Below are 12,121 nucleotides of genomic sequence, written 5' to 3' on the forward strand. Positions count from 1 at the left end.
ACATGAATATTACGAAGATATCCCTGATTGAGAAAGCATTAGTCATCAGATCATCACACAGTGGTGAGACAGTTTTCCACCTGTCTTGCTTTCTGCACCTGTTAGCTACCACATTAATGACCTCTAACTTTTCTAATCTATTCTTGACCAGAAGACCACAAGACCAGAATTTTGTACGCTTCCTAAATAACATTGTATGCATACGATGAATACCCCTGAGGTGTCATTTTGGCCTCTGTACACCTGTGTTGTCATTTACAAACTATGAGGTTCAACTACCAGCAGCAAGTTTCTTTGGTTCACAGTAAAGTCACACAAAGGCTAAAAATTATTTTTCATAATACTGCTGACAATTTGTATTACGTATTTACTGCACAGTATTGTAGCGTTTCAATTACAGTGGGCATTTAAGATAAAGTCCTCCAGTTAAGACATTATTCTACAACTGTGTTAACTAAAAAAGGCTTATTACACATTCAACATCACTGAAACGCTTTGCTCCAGACTGTCTCAGGAGCTGCCTGGTCTGTGGGGGTGATTGTGTATTTGTGTTTAAATGTGAGACATCGACTGTGACCAGTTTGCCTACAGGTTAGTTACTGTAACACCGAGAACCTCATCTGTTCTTTGAACAATCAGTGGGGAGAGTTCAGGAATGTTGTTTGGAAATGTCTTCTTTCCTGATACCCCCGTTTGAACAACAGTGAAAGTCGATACCCCACAACAAAAACTGAACACAGTCCGGCACCAGCAGGCTATGGCGGCGACAAAGCATGCAACAGAAACTCAGTAAGAAGACACTGAGTCACCAGCAGCCACAGGCCAGCAGGATGGGCATTAGAGGAGTCAAATGAGCACATTAGCTAAAAGGATAAAAGTTGATACTTATTCGCACTAAAGAGAGAGAGGGATTTTCCTGAAATCTTGTATTACCAATCCGACCTAGTTTTAATTTAATTTAACTTTATCTCCTTACCCTGTGGCTGCTTGGGTAAAAAATAGTTGGAAGGCAGGTAAAATAAAAAAGAAAACAAAAGCATTAGGTGACACAAGTCTATCGAAATGGACCATTGTGAAAAGATAAAGTTTATGTTTATTGCTGAGTGACACTGTACTGACACTGCCCCCAAACCAAATGTCATAACAGGATCATACTATTCTTACAAAAAAAGTTTTCACCAATTCATTTCTGATAAAATAAATGAGTATTGATCTAATATTGTCCTTATGTCAGAAATCTGATGTCAGAAAGTAATTTTGCCCACTATAGTGGATATAAAGTATGAATGTTTAAAGAATGAAGCTGCCAAAAGACATCATCAAAATGTAAAAACACTCAATACAAACAAAATTCTGTCCATCAACAAAAGTATCAGTTTACTTTAAAAAAAAAAACAACAACCCAAACTTACAAACCACAGGTAAGATTACAATATCCAAAATGTTATTTTTACAGTGTGATTTCAGACTTCTCTATGTATTATAAATATACAACCATGTACAAAATCAATAACTTAACACAAAAATGTCCTTAAATAACTCTCTTATCGTGCAACAAGGACATTCTACATCAGGTATCATATGGACTGGCAGATTGATGATTACAGTAATCTGGTGTGTGGTGTTTCCTGCCCCCTAGTGGCTGCAGGCTGTGCATTTTCCTGTGCAGTTGAGCCTTGGCCAGGTCAGCTGACAGTCTCTTGGCCATTCGGTCTGTGGTCCTCTTCATGCTGCGGGCCACCTCAATAGCCTGGTCTAGGGTCCTGTTCATTTCTTCCTCCTAGAAAACAGTAGCAAAATTTCCAATGCGCTGACCATGAAGAAATGTCACAGAAACAACAAATAGTTGGCCCTTTTATGAGCTACAGAGGAGACATCTTACCTTGCTCCCCCTGCGTCTGCCTGTCCTGCTGCCAGTCTTTGAGGGCACTGATACTGGGGACAGTGTCCGCTGGAAGTACACATTGCTGGGCAGGAGTGCCGAGTCTGACTGGGTGGAGCGCTTTCTGTGATGGGACGTGGACTGCAGCATTGGCTCCCTAACTTTATAGCTGAATTTGAGGACAGATAGCAAGAAAGAACGATTCCACTTTAACAGAACTAGATCAGTTAATAACTTTTGGGAAACTGCTGATGAATTTCTGTCTGCTTTCAGTGAGCGATGTGTTTGTGTTACGTGTGAGTTACCTTGCAGGCAGGCTGCTGGAGGACGCGTAGCTGACCTGGAGAAGGGGCTTCTGAGGAGATGGAGAGGAGAAAAGAGACCATCTCTCCTTGGAGTAAAAACGCTCCATGACGGCTGCTGACCGTGGAAACATGACAGCACTACAGTATGTACACTAATTAAACAAAAAACTGCACATATTTACAGTCCTGGTTTTTAGATTTAAGTTACTGACTGAGGACTTTTTATTTATGCTGATTATGGTGGTGATACAGCACTGATTGCTGACTGCCTGCTGTTTGTGCCGAGGTTGTTACTCTTGCGCTTTTCTAGTATATGCTCTGAAACCAATTTGTCTAAATATAGTTGTTTTTTTGCCATATGCAAATGTTTATGTTTTAAACATTAGATAGTAAAATCACTTACTTTGTGCTCTCTGCTTGGCATGGCTGTTAGAAGCCTCCTCATTCCTCCCTTTTAAAATGGAGCTGGTCAGACCAGAGGTTTTCCCTGAGCCATTCCCCTCTGACCCTGATAGAGAGTAACACACACATCCCATTTTGGATACAATATTCCCATGTAAATGATAGACATAGAAAATAAATTGTTACATAGAATTAGGGTCTTTATGGCACTGTACGGTGAAATATAGATGTGGCTCTGACCTCTGTTGGACTGCAGTTGCCCATGAAGTTTATATTGCAACATAATCTCAGAGCCAGCCACGTCATCACTGTCTGTACCTGAAGAGCAAACGTTCAAAACCCTAATCAGTGATGGAGGAAATATATACGCACACAAACATAGATACAGATGTAGAGACATGCTTTGAGACGTGTGTGTGAGTTTTTTGTTGCAATTTAGTGTGTCATGATGGTGAAGTACCTTTGCTCTTGCTGGGGTCCATGTCTGAAGAGATCCAGTCCTCTAGCCGCACCTGGCTGGAGCTGAGATTGCTCACATTCTGTCTGCTACTCGATGGCTTCCACACACTGATGGTTTGAAGGAAAAGGGTCATAATAATGTGTAATGAATAAATGGTAAGAACATGATAGGACTTTGAATGCTAATCCTAGACTTTTAAATAGTATCTGTATTTTTCATGCCAGCTTTTTACATAGACATGTTATGATATAATGATTAGGTAAATATTAACCAAATGTCACATGAGTACACTCCAACAATACCCCTTATCCTTTTGTTGCTCCACTACTACCACCCTTGCAGGATCAGTTTCCTACCTGTTGCAGGCTGGCCTGTGGTGGGTCCGAGGTCTGGTTTTAGACTTGCGCTCCTGACGATCCTGTTTGTATTTGCAGGTGAGATAGTCCATCTTCTCTGCTAGGTGAGGCAGCTGGACCAAGCCCTCCTCAAGGTCCTTCTTCAGTCTTGACACCTCTGACTGCAAGGCCACGATAGCCTCACTAAACACACATGGACATTTAGAGGATCGCAATGTAAATAGGTAATGACATTGAAGAAGATGATTAAATGTTTATCTGCGTTGGTGAAACAACTGCTTAAAGTTCTAGTTTTCAGCAGTCAACCACCAGTACTGGCTGCTCCTTAGCATATACAGACCTATTACAAGAGCAGGAGTACAGTGGGCTGTCTGTCTCTTCTGTATCCATGGTGGTGCTGAGTACAGGCTCAGATACGTGCTGATGGAGCTGAGCAGGTGGTCTGCCTTCAGATCCTGTGCGGTCAGTGGTGGAGAAGCATTCATGATTTCAGTATTGACCATATTAGAAATCAAAAGAGAAATTCTTTATGAAGAAGGATTTGCTCACCCTGGAGCCTGACTGAGGGCTCCTTAGTGGTGCTCTCCACCCACCGCTCCACTGCCACTGCCGCCCCACAGGACTGTGTTTGGACTGATGGGTGTGGACTGGCCCACCGCTGGCTGGTGAGGCTGGCTGAATGGATGGCAGTCTGCAGGTTGGAGCAGGAGCCCTCACTGTCTGAGCTACTTAAAGCATCATTCTGGGACTGCACACTGTAGCAGGGAGGATGAAACTTAAGTTATCCTCACATTAGACCTATATCATATGTAGACAGTGACATTGTTGCTGTTTATGCAGATTTGTACCTTTCTGAGAGCAGATTTGGTTGAAATGATCCAGAAGCTGATTGATTCAAGTAAGAGCTTCCAAATCCACTGTCTGTCTCTGGGCTCACAATCCTCTGCCACCCAGAAAAAACACACATCAGTTCAAAATAAAGTAGCCTGTGCATCCTACACACTACTGTACCTTAAACATCAAACAAACCAACTATTATCTGTGACTGACCTGTGATACAGAGGAGGTGTTGAGAGGCGGCTCTGAGAGGCTGTGGGTGCTTGAGACTCTGGGTGCATCAGAGGAAGAAGAGACCTCCACAGCCAGACTCACACAATCACCCAGATCACATTCACCCACTGGGTTCAGGACACTGTACAGGGAGCTACAACTGCAGCAACAACAATTGAGATGTTTAGAGGCTTATGATGAGGGGAGTTAAAGTAGTATTTTAACAAATAGCAAGGCATGAAAGCATTTAATAACACAGTTAACTCCTCTTGGTATAGCGCATGCTTCCTATTTCTGTGATGACAATACATACAGTCTGCAAAAGTAGCTCACTTACACTGTAACAGGATTACAAGAGCGATTACTTGTATGAGCCTTGCATTATTTAAGAGCAAACTAGTACAGAGAAGCCACAACAGAGTAAATGAGTCACAGTTAGTTCTCTTGTAAGATCAGGTAGACTTTAATATCACATCACTGACCTGTCGGGCGTCCACTCTCTCTGTCTTGAGGATGAGCTCGTTCCACTCAAGTATGCTAAGATGTTACTGTGATCTATCGCCTCTGACAAGAGAGAGCTCCTCTCCTCTTCAGTCTCAGCTGTCTGGGTGTCCAGTCCGCCCAGAGAGCCCTGTGAGCTCCTGAAACATGACAGAGGAAAAAAAACCTGCACACATGAGACTCAAACACTCAGTGGAACCTAAACCCACACCGCACCTGAAACACTATCTGCTCCATGAGAAGCCAGAGAGCGTGCCTATTGTTTGAGCACAAACACACACACAAGCACCCCTCAAAACATCAATAGCTAGACACAACAATGACAGTGAAACTTGCACAACAGTGGTGCATTATATTTATGTATCCTAGATAACTACTTTCATTTATCTACATAGAATTAACAATGGTACTTGTTTGAATAGATTTTTCTGTACGCAATAAAAAGGGCAATATTATTGGAGACATTTTAACATTAAAAATGTTAACAGTACCTTAAATACTGTAAACCGTCATCTGCATGGGCCTCACTGACCTCCTCCTCTTCTTTTTCTTCCTCTTTCTGTGCCTCTATCTTATAACCCACAGTGGAAAAACCTGCACTTGGTCCCTGAAACATGAGACCCAGTCAGATAATTTGCGGTTAGTGTAATTTTACACAAACACACACAGCATTTACTCCATGAGATAATTAATCACAAGTTCAGGTGCAGGGTGTGGATGCTACAAAACAGTGCACTTAGTTCAGTGCATTAACATGCTAACATGTGACATATTTCACATACACGTGAGGCTGATGGGAATGTCATTCATTTGGCTGATATTTGGTCATAAACCAAAATGTAAAGTTTAAACCTGATGGTGGTACTAGAGGAAAAGTCAGAGGAAACCTGTTGGTGGCGGGATAATCAAAGTCAGGTTATCATCAAAGTCGTGCGATTCATAAATGTTTGTACAAAATAGCTTAAAATCCCTAAAATACTAAAATAAGGTTAAAAAAAAAAAAACAGGAAATAGGAAAGTAATATACACAGTATAGTGTAGGTAATTAAACACTATAAACAATCAGAACAAAAAACAATATGTATCCAGAAAAAAGTGATTAGTTAGTTAACTGTGATTGTCAATATGTGCTGCTAACAATTTCAACAAATGTAGTGATGCTGAGAAAATCATGAACTGAAGCCTCCAAAAGTTCAAGACAAATTATTCAACATTTAGGCAAAATTCAGTCAAGAAAAACAATTAAATATTTTCTCGAGTGAGGTAACTTTACATTTTTTAATCATTAAAACCAGTTTAGATGTGATAGATTTTTTGGAAAATGGTAAAATGCATTTGTTGCCACATGGAAACTAAATGTGAATATGGAAGTGATTGTCGTGCTTCAAGCACTAGGTTACTCTGAGACTATATTTACAACTTTTGATTGCATTTAAATGGGAAACAAACTTATATAGTGAAACTAAACTAAACTTACATAATTTCTATTTATATTTTGTGATTTCAGACATTTTGTAACTATAATGTATTATCTGGATTACTAATTACACCACTGGAAATCATTGTGCAGAAGGAATTACGATATCCCACCCAAATAATATGTTGGTCCACTTTTGTCTACAATATTTTCTTCCTATTAGATAATATATTGTTGTTTTACAGGTTACAAATACACTGTGATATATAGTCCAGATAGTACGATAATATGAATTGTAGGCAGTATTCTGCCATATGCTACTTTCATCCGTAGAACATGTAAACCAGGTTATTTTATGGGAGAGGGAAAGAGAACGGGAGCCGAGTCTGCTCTTCCTCCAGAGAAGAGTGAGGAAGAGCTAGTGAGCAGTGATGAGGAGAGTGACATGAACCTGGATGAGAACAGTGACAGCTCAGAGTCAGAGGAGCACAGATCCAGAACCAGAGTAAACAGGTAGAGGTATTAGATAGTTACCTCATGCAGGGATGGTGGAGGTGAGGGTGTGGGCAAGCAGAAAGGACTGGGCCTCACATGCAGCATCTCTTTCATGGGCGTAGGAGTGGAGGTTGAGTGGGGAGGAGAAATCTGCTCACACACGTTTTTGTCTATCATCTCCTTTATGTCCTCAAGGTGCATCCCTATCCTGAATATGTCTCCCTCCACCTGCCTGCACACGTATTAATGCACAAACACATACATATGTACACGCATCAGTGGATGCATTAACATGATTCTGACACATTCACACAGGTGCAATAGCGGGGTCTCTTTAACCTGTTTGGGTCAAAGGTGCCAGTGTTCCTGGACAGGCCCATGTAGTTCTGCATCTCCAGAGCTCTGTGCTCTTCCTTCTTACTGATGTATTTTCTTTCCAGCTGGTCCTGAGCCTCCATAATGCTCCTCAGTATCTGAGAATGGACATATTTTAAATGATATTGCATCTCAGAGACATACAACAATCACACAAAGAGCTACATATAGGATGTAAACAGTACTTACCATCTGCTGTTCTGCTGTGCTCACTGACATGTTGCTTACGCTCAATTTGAATTCTTCCACCTGAAGTGAAAAGGGTTCATAAATGGTTTTACACGTCTGGTCTTTTCATGGTAGCTTTCCTTGTACATCTTTAAACTTACTTTCTGCATGAACTGGTGAATGATGTCTGTCAGCTCAGCAGTCATTCTTTCCCCATCACTGGGACCCTCCTCAGGCTGGCTGGGGGAAGCTGTGTTCACCTCTTTAATGTTGCTCTGGGGAGGTGTTTCTTCTTTTACACCAAAGTTTTCTGAAGAAGAAAACAAGACACTGGAGTGACACAGACTGAACTAAGGCTGGCAAATGTCCTTGATATTGAGTCTTTGATGAACTTCCACATTTATATGTCATCTGTCAACCTGGTACAGATAAGGGGAATCAAATGGTCATTTTATTCTTACCTGTCTTTACTTCACCAGTGTACTTGATGAAGAACTTATCTAATATTTTGTATTTTCAGTATATATATGCAAAAAATAGTTAATTTGAACATGATATATTCAGTTACTGATGATCTCATGATTAAAAAATACAATACAAAAAAACGAAAGTGAAATATTTTAGTGTGGCTAGGTTTCTCAAGTTCACAGTCATTGTTTTCTATTTAATTAAAGTGCTCCAAAAGCAAAGAATATGTGTTTGTTTAACTAGAATAGTGTCACCTGACCCCATTTATCTCTATGGAAACCAGTTGCACTTCACTGCGTAATTTGCAGGTAGCGAAGCAAAGTGCTGACCTGTCATAATATCAGATGTCAGACACAGAGACGTACCTGATGGGGGAAAGTGAGGAGCCAAGGATCCAAGATGGCTTCCCTCAACTCCAGCTAAGTTTCCCTGATTATCATCATCACACTCGAAATAAAGCATTGGTTCTGAAGAGAGCTGAGTCTGTGAAAAGAGATCCATACATTTACAATGAAAATGTGACTCTAAAATAGTTTTTCTTGAATGCTAACACAACTCAGGTCAGTCTAAAAAAAACATTTACTTACATTGGTTCCTAGTCTCATTTGATCTATAAGGTTCTCTGCCTCAGCATATTTGGTAAGTAATTTATCATATTCAGCCTAGAGAAATATGGAGTGAGACAAACGTTAGTCCTACGCCCCATGCACAGCATTCATATTTGTTACTGTCTTCTGAATGTTGTCTACCTGCAGGTGATGCACCAGTGCTGGAGGAGTCTCTTTGTCCTCGTCTTTGAAGACATAGGGCTTCTCTGATGGCTGGACCGAATCCTCCAGGACTCTGCTGATCACCTCTAACATCCCTGGAGAGGACTGGGCTCTGTGGATGGTGCTGGGGCTCTGAGGAACAGGTCTGGCTGGTCCACTTGGAGCTTTGGGGATTTTTACTTTGGGAGCAACCTTGGAGAAATCAGGGAGCGGGTAATGGACTTGGCCCTGGCCATACTTCATCTCACTGAAGGATCTGGTGCGCACAAGGGGGACTCTCGGAACCTCATCACCCTCTTCTGTCTTTTCCTGCTGTGCTTCATCTACGGCACTTGTATCCCCACTGTCCTGTTTTGAGTCAGTGCTTGCAGAGCTGGACGTAATACTGTCTTTAGCAGCAGAGGTTACATTATCAATTTTCCTTTCTGCTTCTTCCTCTAAACTTGAATTTTTCGATGCACTTCTACTGTTTTCTTCAGCCCTGCCAGAGCAGAAACTCTCAGAATGAATCTCAGAATTACATGCAGCGCTCTCTGAGTGGCTACCATTGATTGCTGTGCTGTTGTGTGTTTGAGCCCAGCTAAAAACAGTGTCATCCATGCTCTCCAGCAGGGACACCTCCGGTAAGGTCTCTGCCTCAATCAGCCTACCTGACCGCAGCAACTCATCCTGGGAGAAGTGTCGTAGCAACAACTGGTTAATGTCTACAGGACAGTGGCATGGTGGGGAAACCTCACTCGGCTTGGAGGCATCAAAAAAGTTGTCCTTTTTGGTGTTGGCATCCTCTGGAGCCACTTTTGTTGGTTCCTCAGAATTGTGCTCAGCAGAATCCAAGCGATCGATAACATCATCTCTATCTCTTATATTACATTCAAGCAAACCAGGAACATCAGGACTTGCATGAACAGTTTCTCCTCCATCGGAGCTCATGTTGCTCTCAGAGGTAGCTGTCTGGTTGAAGTAGCGTCTTCCAAGGTCACCATCATAAGGTAGGTCATCCTGATCTTCGTCACTAGTATTTTGCCCCGGGTCCTCACAACCCTGGTTTAAGGGAGGCTGATCTTGCATGGTGTTTGGTCTTTGGGCAGACACGTGCAATATGCTGCTTTTTCTCTCTCCTCCCCTCTCACTCTGAGTGCTGACAACACTGGACTCTGAGGAGGTAACATCCAAGGCTGACAACTCTGCACTACCTGCTGACACAGAACACCAACGACACAAATACCAAATAAGACACTTGCATAGATTTAATCCTCAGTCTTTGCATTTATCTTTTTTAAGACTGCCACCTAATAAAAACGACAGCTCCGTTTTGCTCTGTGACTCTGCCAACATATGTCATTACATGTTTTTTTTAACTGTACCATTTTTGGTTTTGTCACATTACATGTCGCCAAGAAAAGAATTAAACCTCCAGAAAAATACAATAGATTTACCAGTGTGCCACAAAGTGCTTTCCGTATTTTGAATTTAAATTCATGTCCAATCCTACAACCACCACTGTAGTGAATCTGTGAAGAAGACTGTAGCTTGTGCTTCAATGCAAACTTTTGTTATAACACTGCAAAGAATTATTCAGACAGCTTAAAGTGTTTGACACAACAAGCCAGTTTAACATCCAACAAAAAACTCAACAGACAGAAATAAACTCCAGGACTTACCACTGAGATGGATGCTGACCTCTGAGGCAGCAGACTCTGCCTGAGACAGATGTAAAGCTAAAGAACTCTCCAAATCACTCAAGTGGAGACTTTCATCCTCACTTAGGTCAACAAAGATGCTCTGCTGAATGCACTTCTCCCAGAGCACAGTGGGCTTGTCCTCTCCCTGAACATCATCATCTGATTCCTCCAGTTCTCCCTCCATGGACACTTTGTCTGTAACAGAAAATGTCAACCTCTCTTCACCTGTGTGGGGTAAGAAAGGAGGCTGGAACACCTGTTCATCACTTAGCAACGCAACTTGTGAGCTGACAACATTGGATCAAAATGTGCAAACCTGTCAATTATTTAACAATCGATGCATTATGTGGGCAGAGGTTTGCGTGACATAAGGATGTAAGCAATTGAGTGAATGAAGTTTATGAGTGAAAGAATTTTTGTGTGTGTGTGTGTGTGTGTGTGTGTGTGTGTGTGTGTGTGTGTGTGTGTGTGAGAGAGAGAAACAGTGGTGGGAGTTAACTTAAATAAGAGTAAAACTCGGGCCGGTTACACACAACACCTAAAGTTAAGATACTCCTTAAAGTCCAAGATAAGGTTTCCTTAAAATAATGATCAGTTACACAAAACACTCTCCTTAAGTCTTCTCCTTAAGATGTTCACTTAAGTATTTAGGGTTTTCTCCTTATCTGGATCTTATACTTAAGGAATCTCTTAATGTTAAACCATTGGACAAAATTTTAATTAATTAACTTTTCTTAGTTAAGTAAAACTTGTTGTCAGGCTGTTTCAAAAGTAAAATCTCTTATTCTGTCAGTGTTATATTGCTATAAAAATCTATTATTGTGCATTCATTAACATATTAGCATTAGATTGGTAATATGGAATTATTGATATTGTGCTGGGTAGTTGACTCTACATTATAACAAGTGATTAATATTCTGTCGCTTATTTTATAAGATAATATATTTTGCATGTAAAATCACAATGCGATAGTAATAATCTGTAGGTATAGTAACTATAACTGTCTAATAAATGTAATGAAAACAAGGATTCGAGGTACTGTCATTTTTTTGGTTAATTTGTATAATAAATTGTTGAAGAACTGAACAGCCTCTAAACAAGGTAAACTGTAGAAAATGGCAATACTCAAGTGAAGTAGAAGGTATTAAAAACATTATTAAATACAGTGCTTGAGTAAAATTTCTACCATGTGAGTAAGGACGTGTGTATTGAGAAAGATCTGAGGCATTGCAATAAAGTAAATACACCACAGAGTGAACTGTAAAAAAAAAGAAAAGAAAAAATTAAAGCTATTTAAAATGTGTCTGTAAAGTTACTGCTACACTCAGTGAGTTATCGTGGTGTTGTGGTGGTAACTTACTGGGGGTCTGAACTGGTCCTTCAGCAGCACTGCGACATTAGCGTTAGTTTTAAGTTGATCCGGTCCACGGCCATGCTCTCGCTCCTGACATCATCCTGCAACTAGCTACAGTATTTCTGTCTCTTTCTTTCTTGACATATGGTTTCTCGGACAGGTTTAGTTTCGCTGCCATCATTAATAATGTAGCCTACCACGGCAGCGCTGAGCGTCTGGAGCCGGACGGACAGCTGTACAGGCAGGAGTCTGGTTGCTAGGTAACGGTGGTGAAACGTACGCCAAAAGACCACCGAAGAAGTCAGTAGGCGATATAAAGAAAATATAGTTTTGGATAACCTCCGTACATTACGTATTAAAAGTTAAAATGATGTGTTTATTGAGATCTTTAAGTAAGGGGTCTTTTGTGCTGACTTTGCAAGATAAAGGGTGTCAA

General features: G+C 41.0%; 1 protein-coding gene across 6 annotated transcripts; it reads right to left on the reverse strand.

Moving 5' to 3' along the window:
- Positions 1–1,070: 1,070 nt before the first annotated feature.
- On the reverse strand, positions 1,071–12,081 carry LOC127367591 (uncharacterized). 6 transcript variants are annotated; one of them, XM_051407611.1, is made up of 22 exons: positions 11,692–12,078; positions 10,311–10,526; positions 8,629–9,845; positions 8,467–8,541; positions 8,245–8,362; positions 7,573–7,721; positions 7,433–7,492; positions 7,208–7,341; positions 6,908–7,100; positions 5,448–5,563; positions 4,938–5,096; positions 4,456–4,615; positions 4,254–4,348; positions 3,955–4,160; positions 3,746–3,860; positions 3,406–3,588; positions 3,050–3,156; positions 2,830–2,907; positions 2,591–2,695; positions 2,188–2,299; positions 1,883–2,051; positions 1,071–1,780 (listed from the first exon to the last, which is right to left on the reverse strand). In XM_051407611.1, exons 2-22 carry the CDS (start codon positions 10,513–10,515, stop codon positions 1,571–1,573), a joined length of 3,966 nt encoding a protein of 1,321 aa, XP_051263571.1. In that variant the 5' UTR covers positions 10,516–10,526; positions 11,692–12,078; the 3' UTR covers positions 1,071–1,570. The 6 variants fall into 6 exon arrangements, with proteins under 6 accessions (XP_051263571.1, XP_051263550.1, XP_051263558.1 ...); XM_051407590.1 differs by having other exon boundaries at positions 2,188–2,302; XM_051407598.1 differs by having other exon boundaries at positions 2,188–2,302; positions 10,311–10,556.
- Positions 12,082–12,121: the final 40 nt, after the last annotated feature.

Source organism: Dicentrarchus labrax, unplaced genomic scaffold (genome assembly GCF_905237075.1).
Source record: "Dicentrarchus labrax unplaced genomic scaffold, dlabrax2021, whole genome shotgun sequence".
Classification (NCBI taxonomy): domain Eukaryota; kingdom Metazoa; phylum Chordata; class Actinopteri; family Moronidae; genus Dicentrarchus; species Dicentrarchus labrax.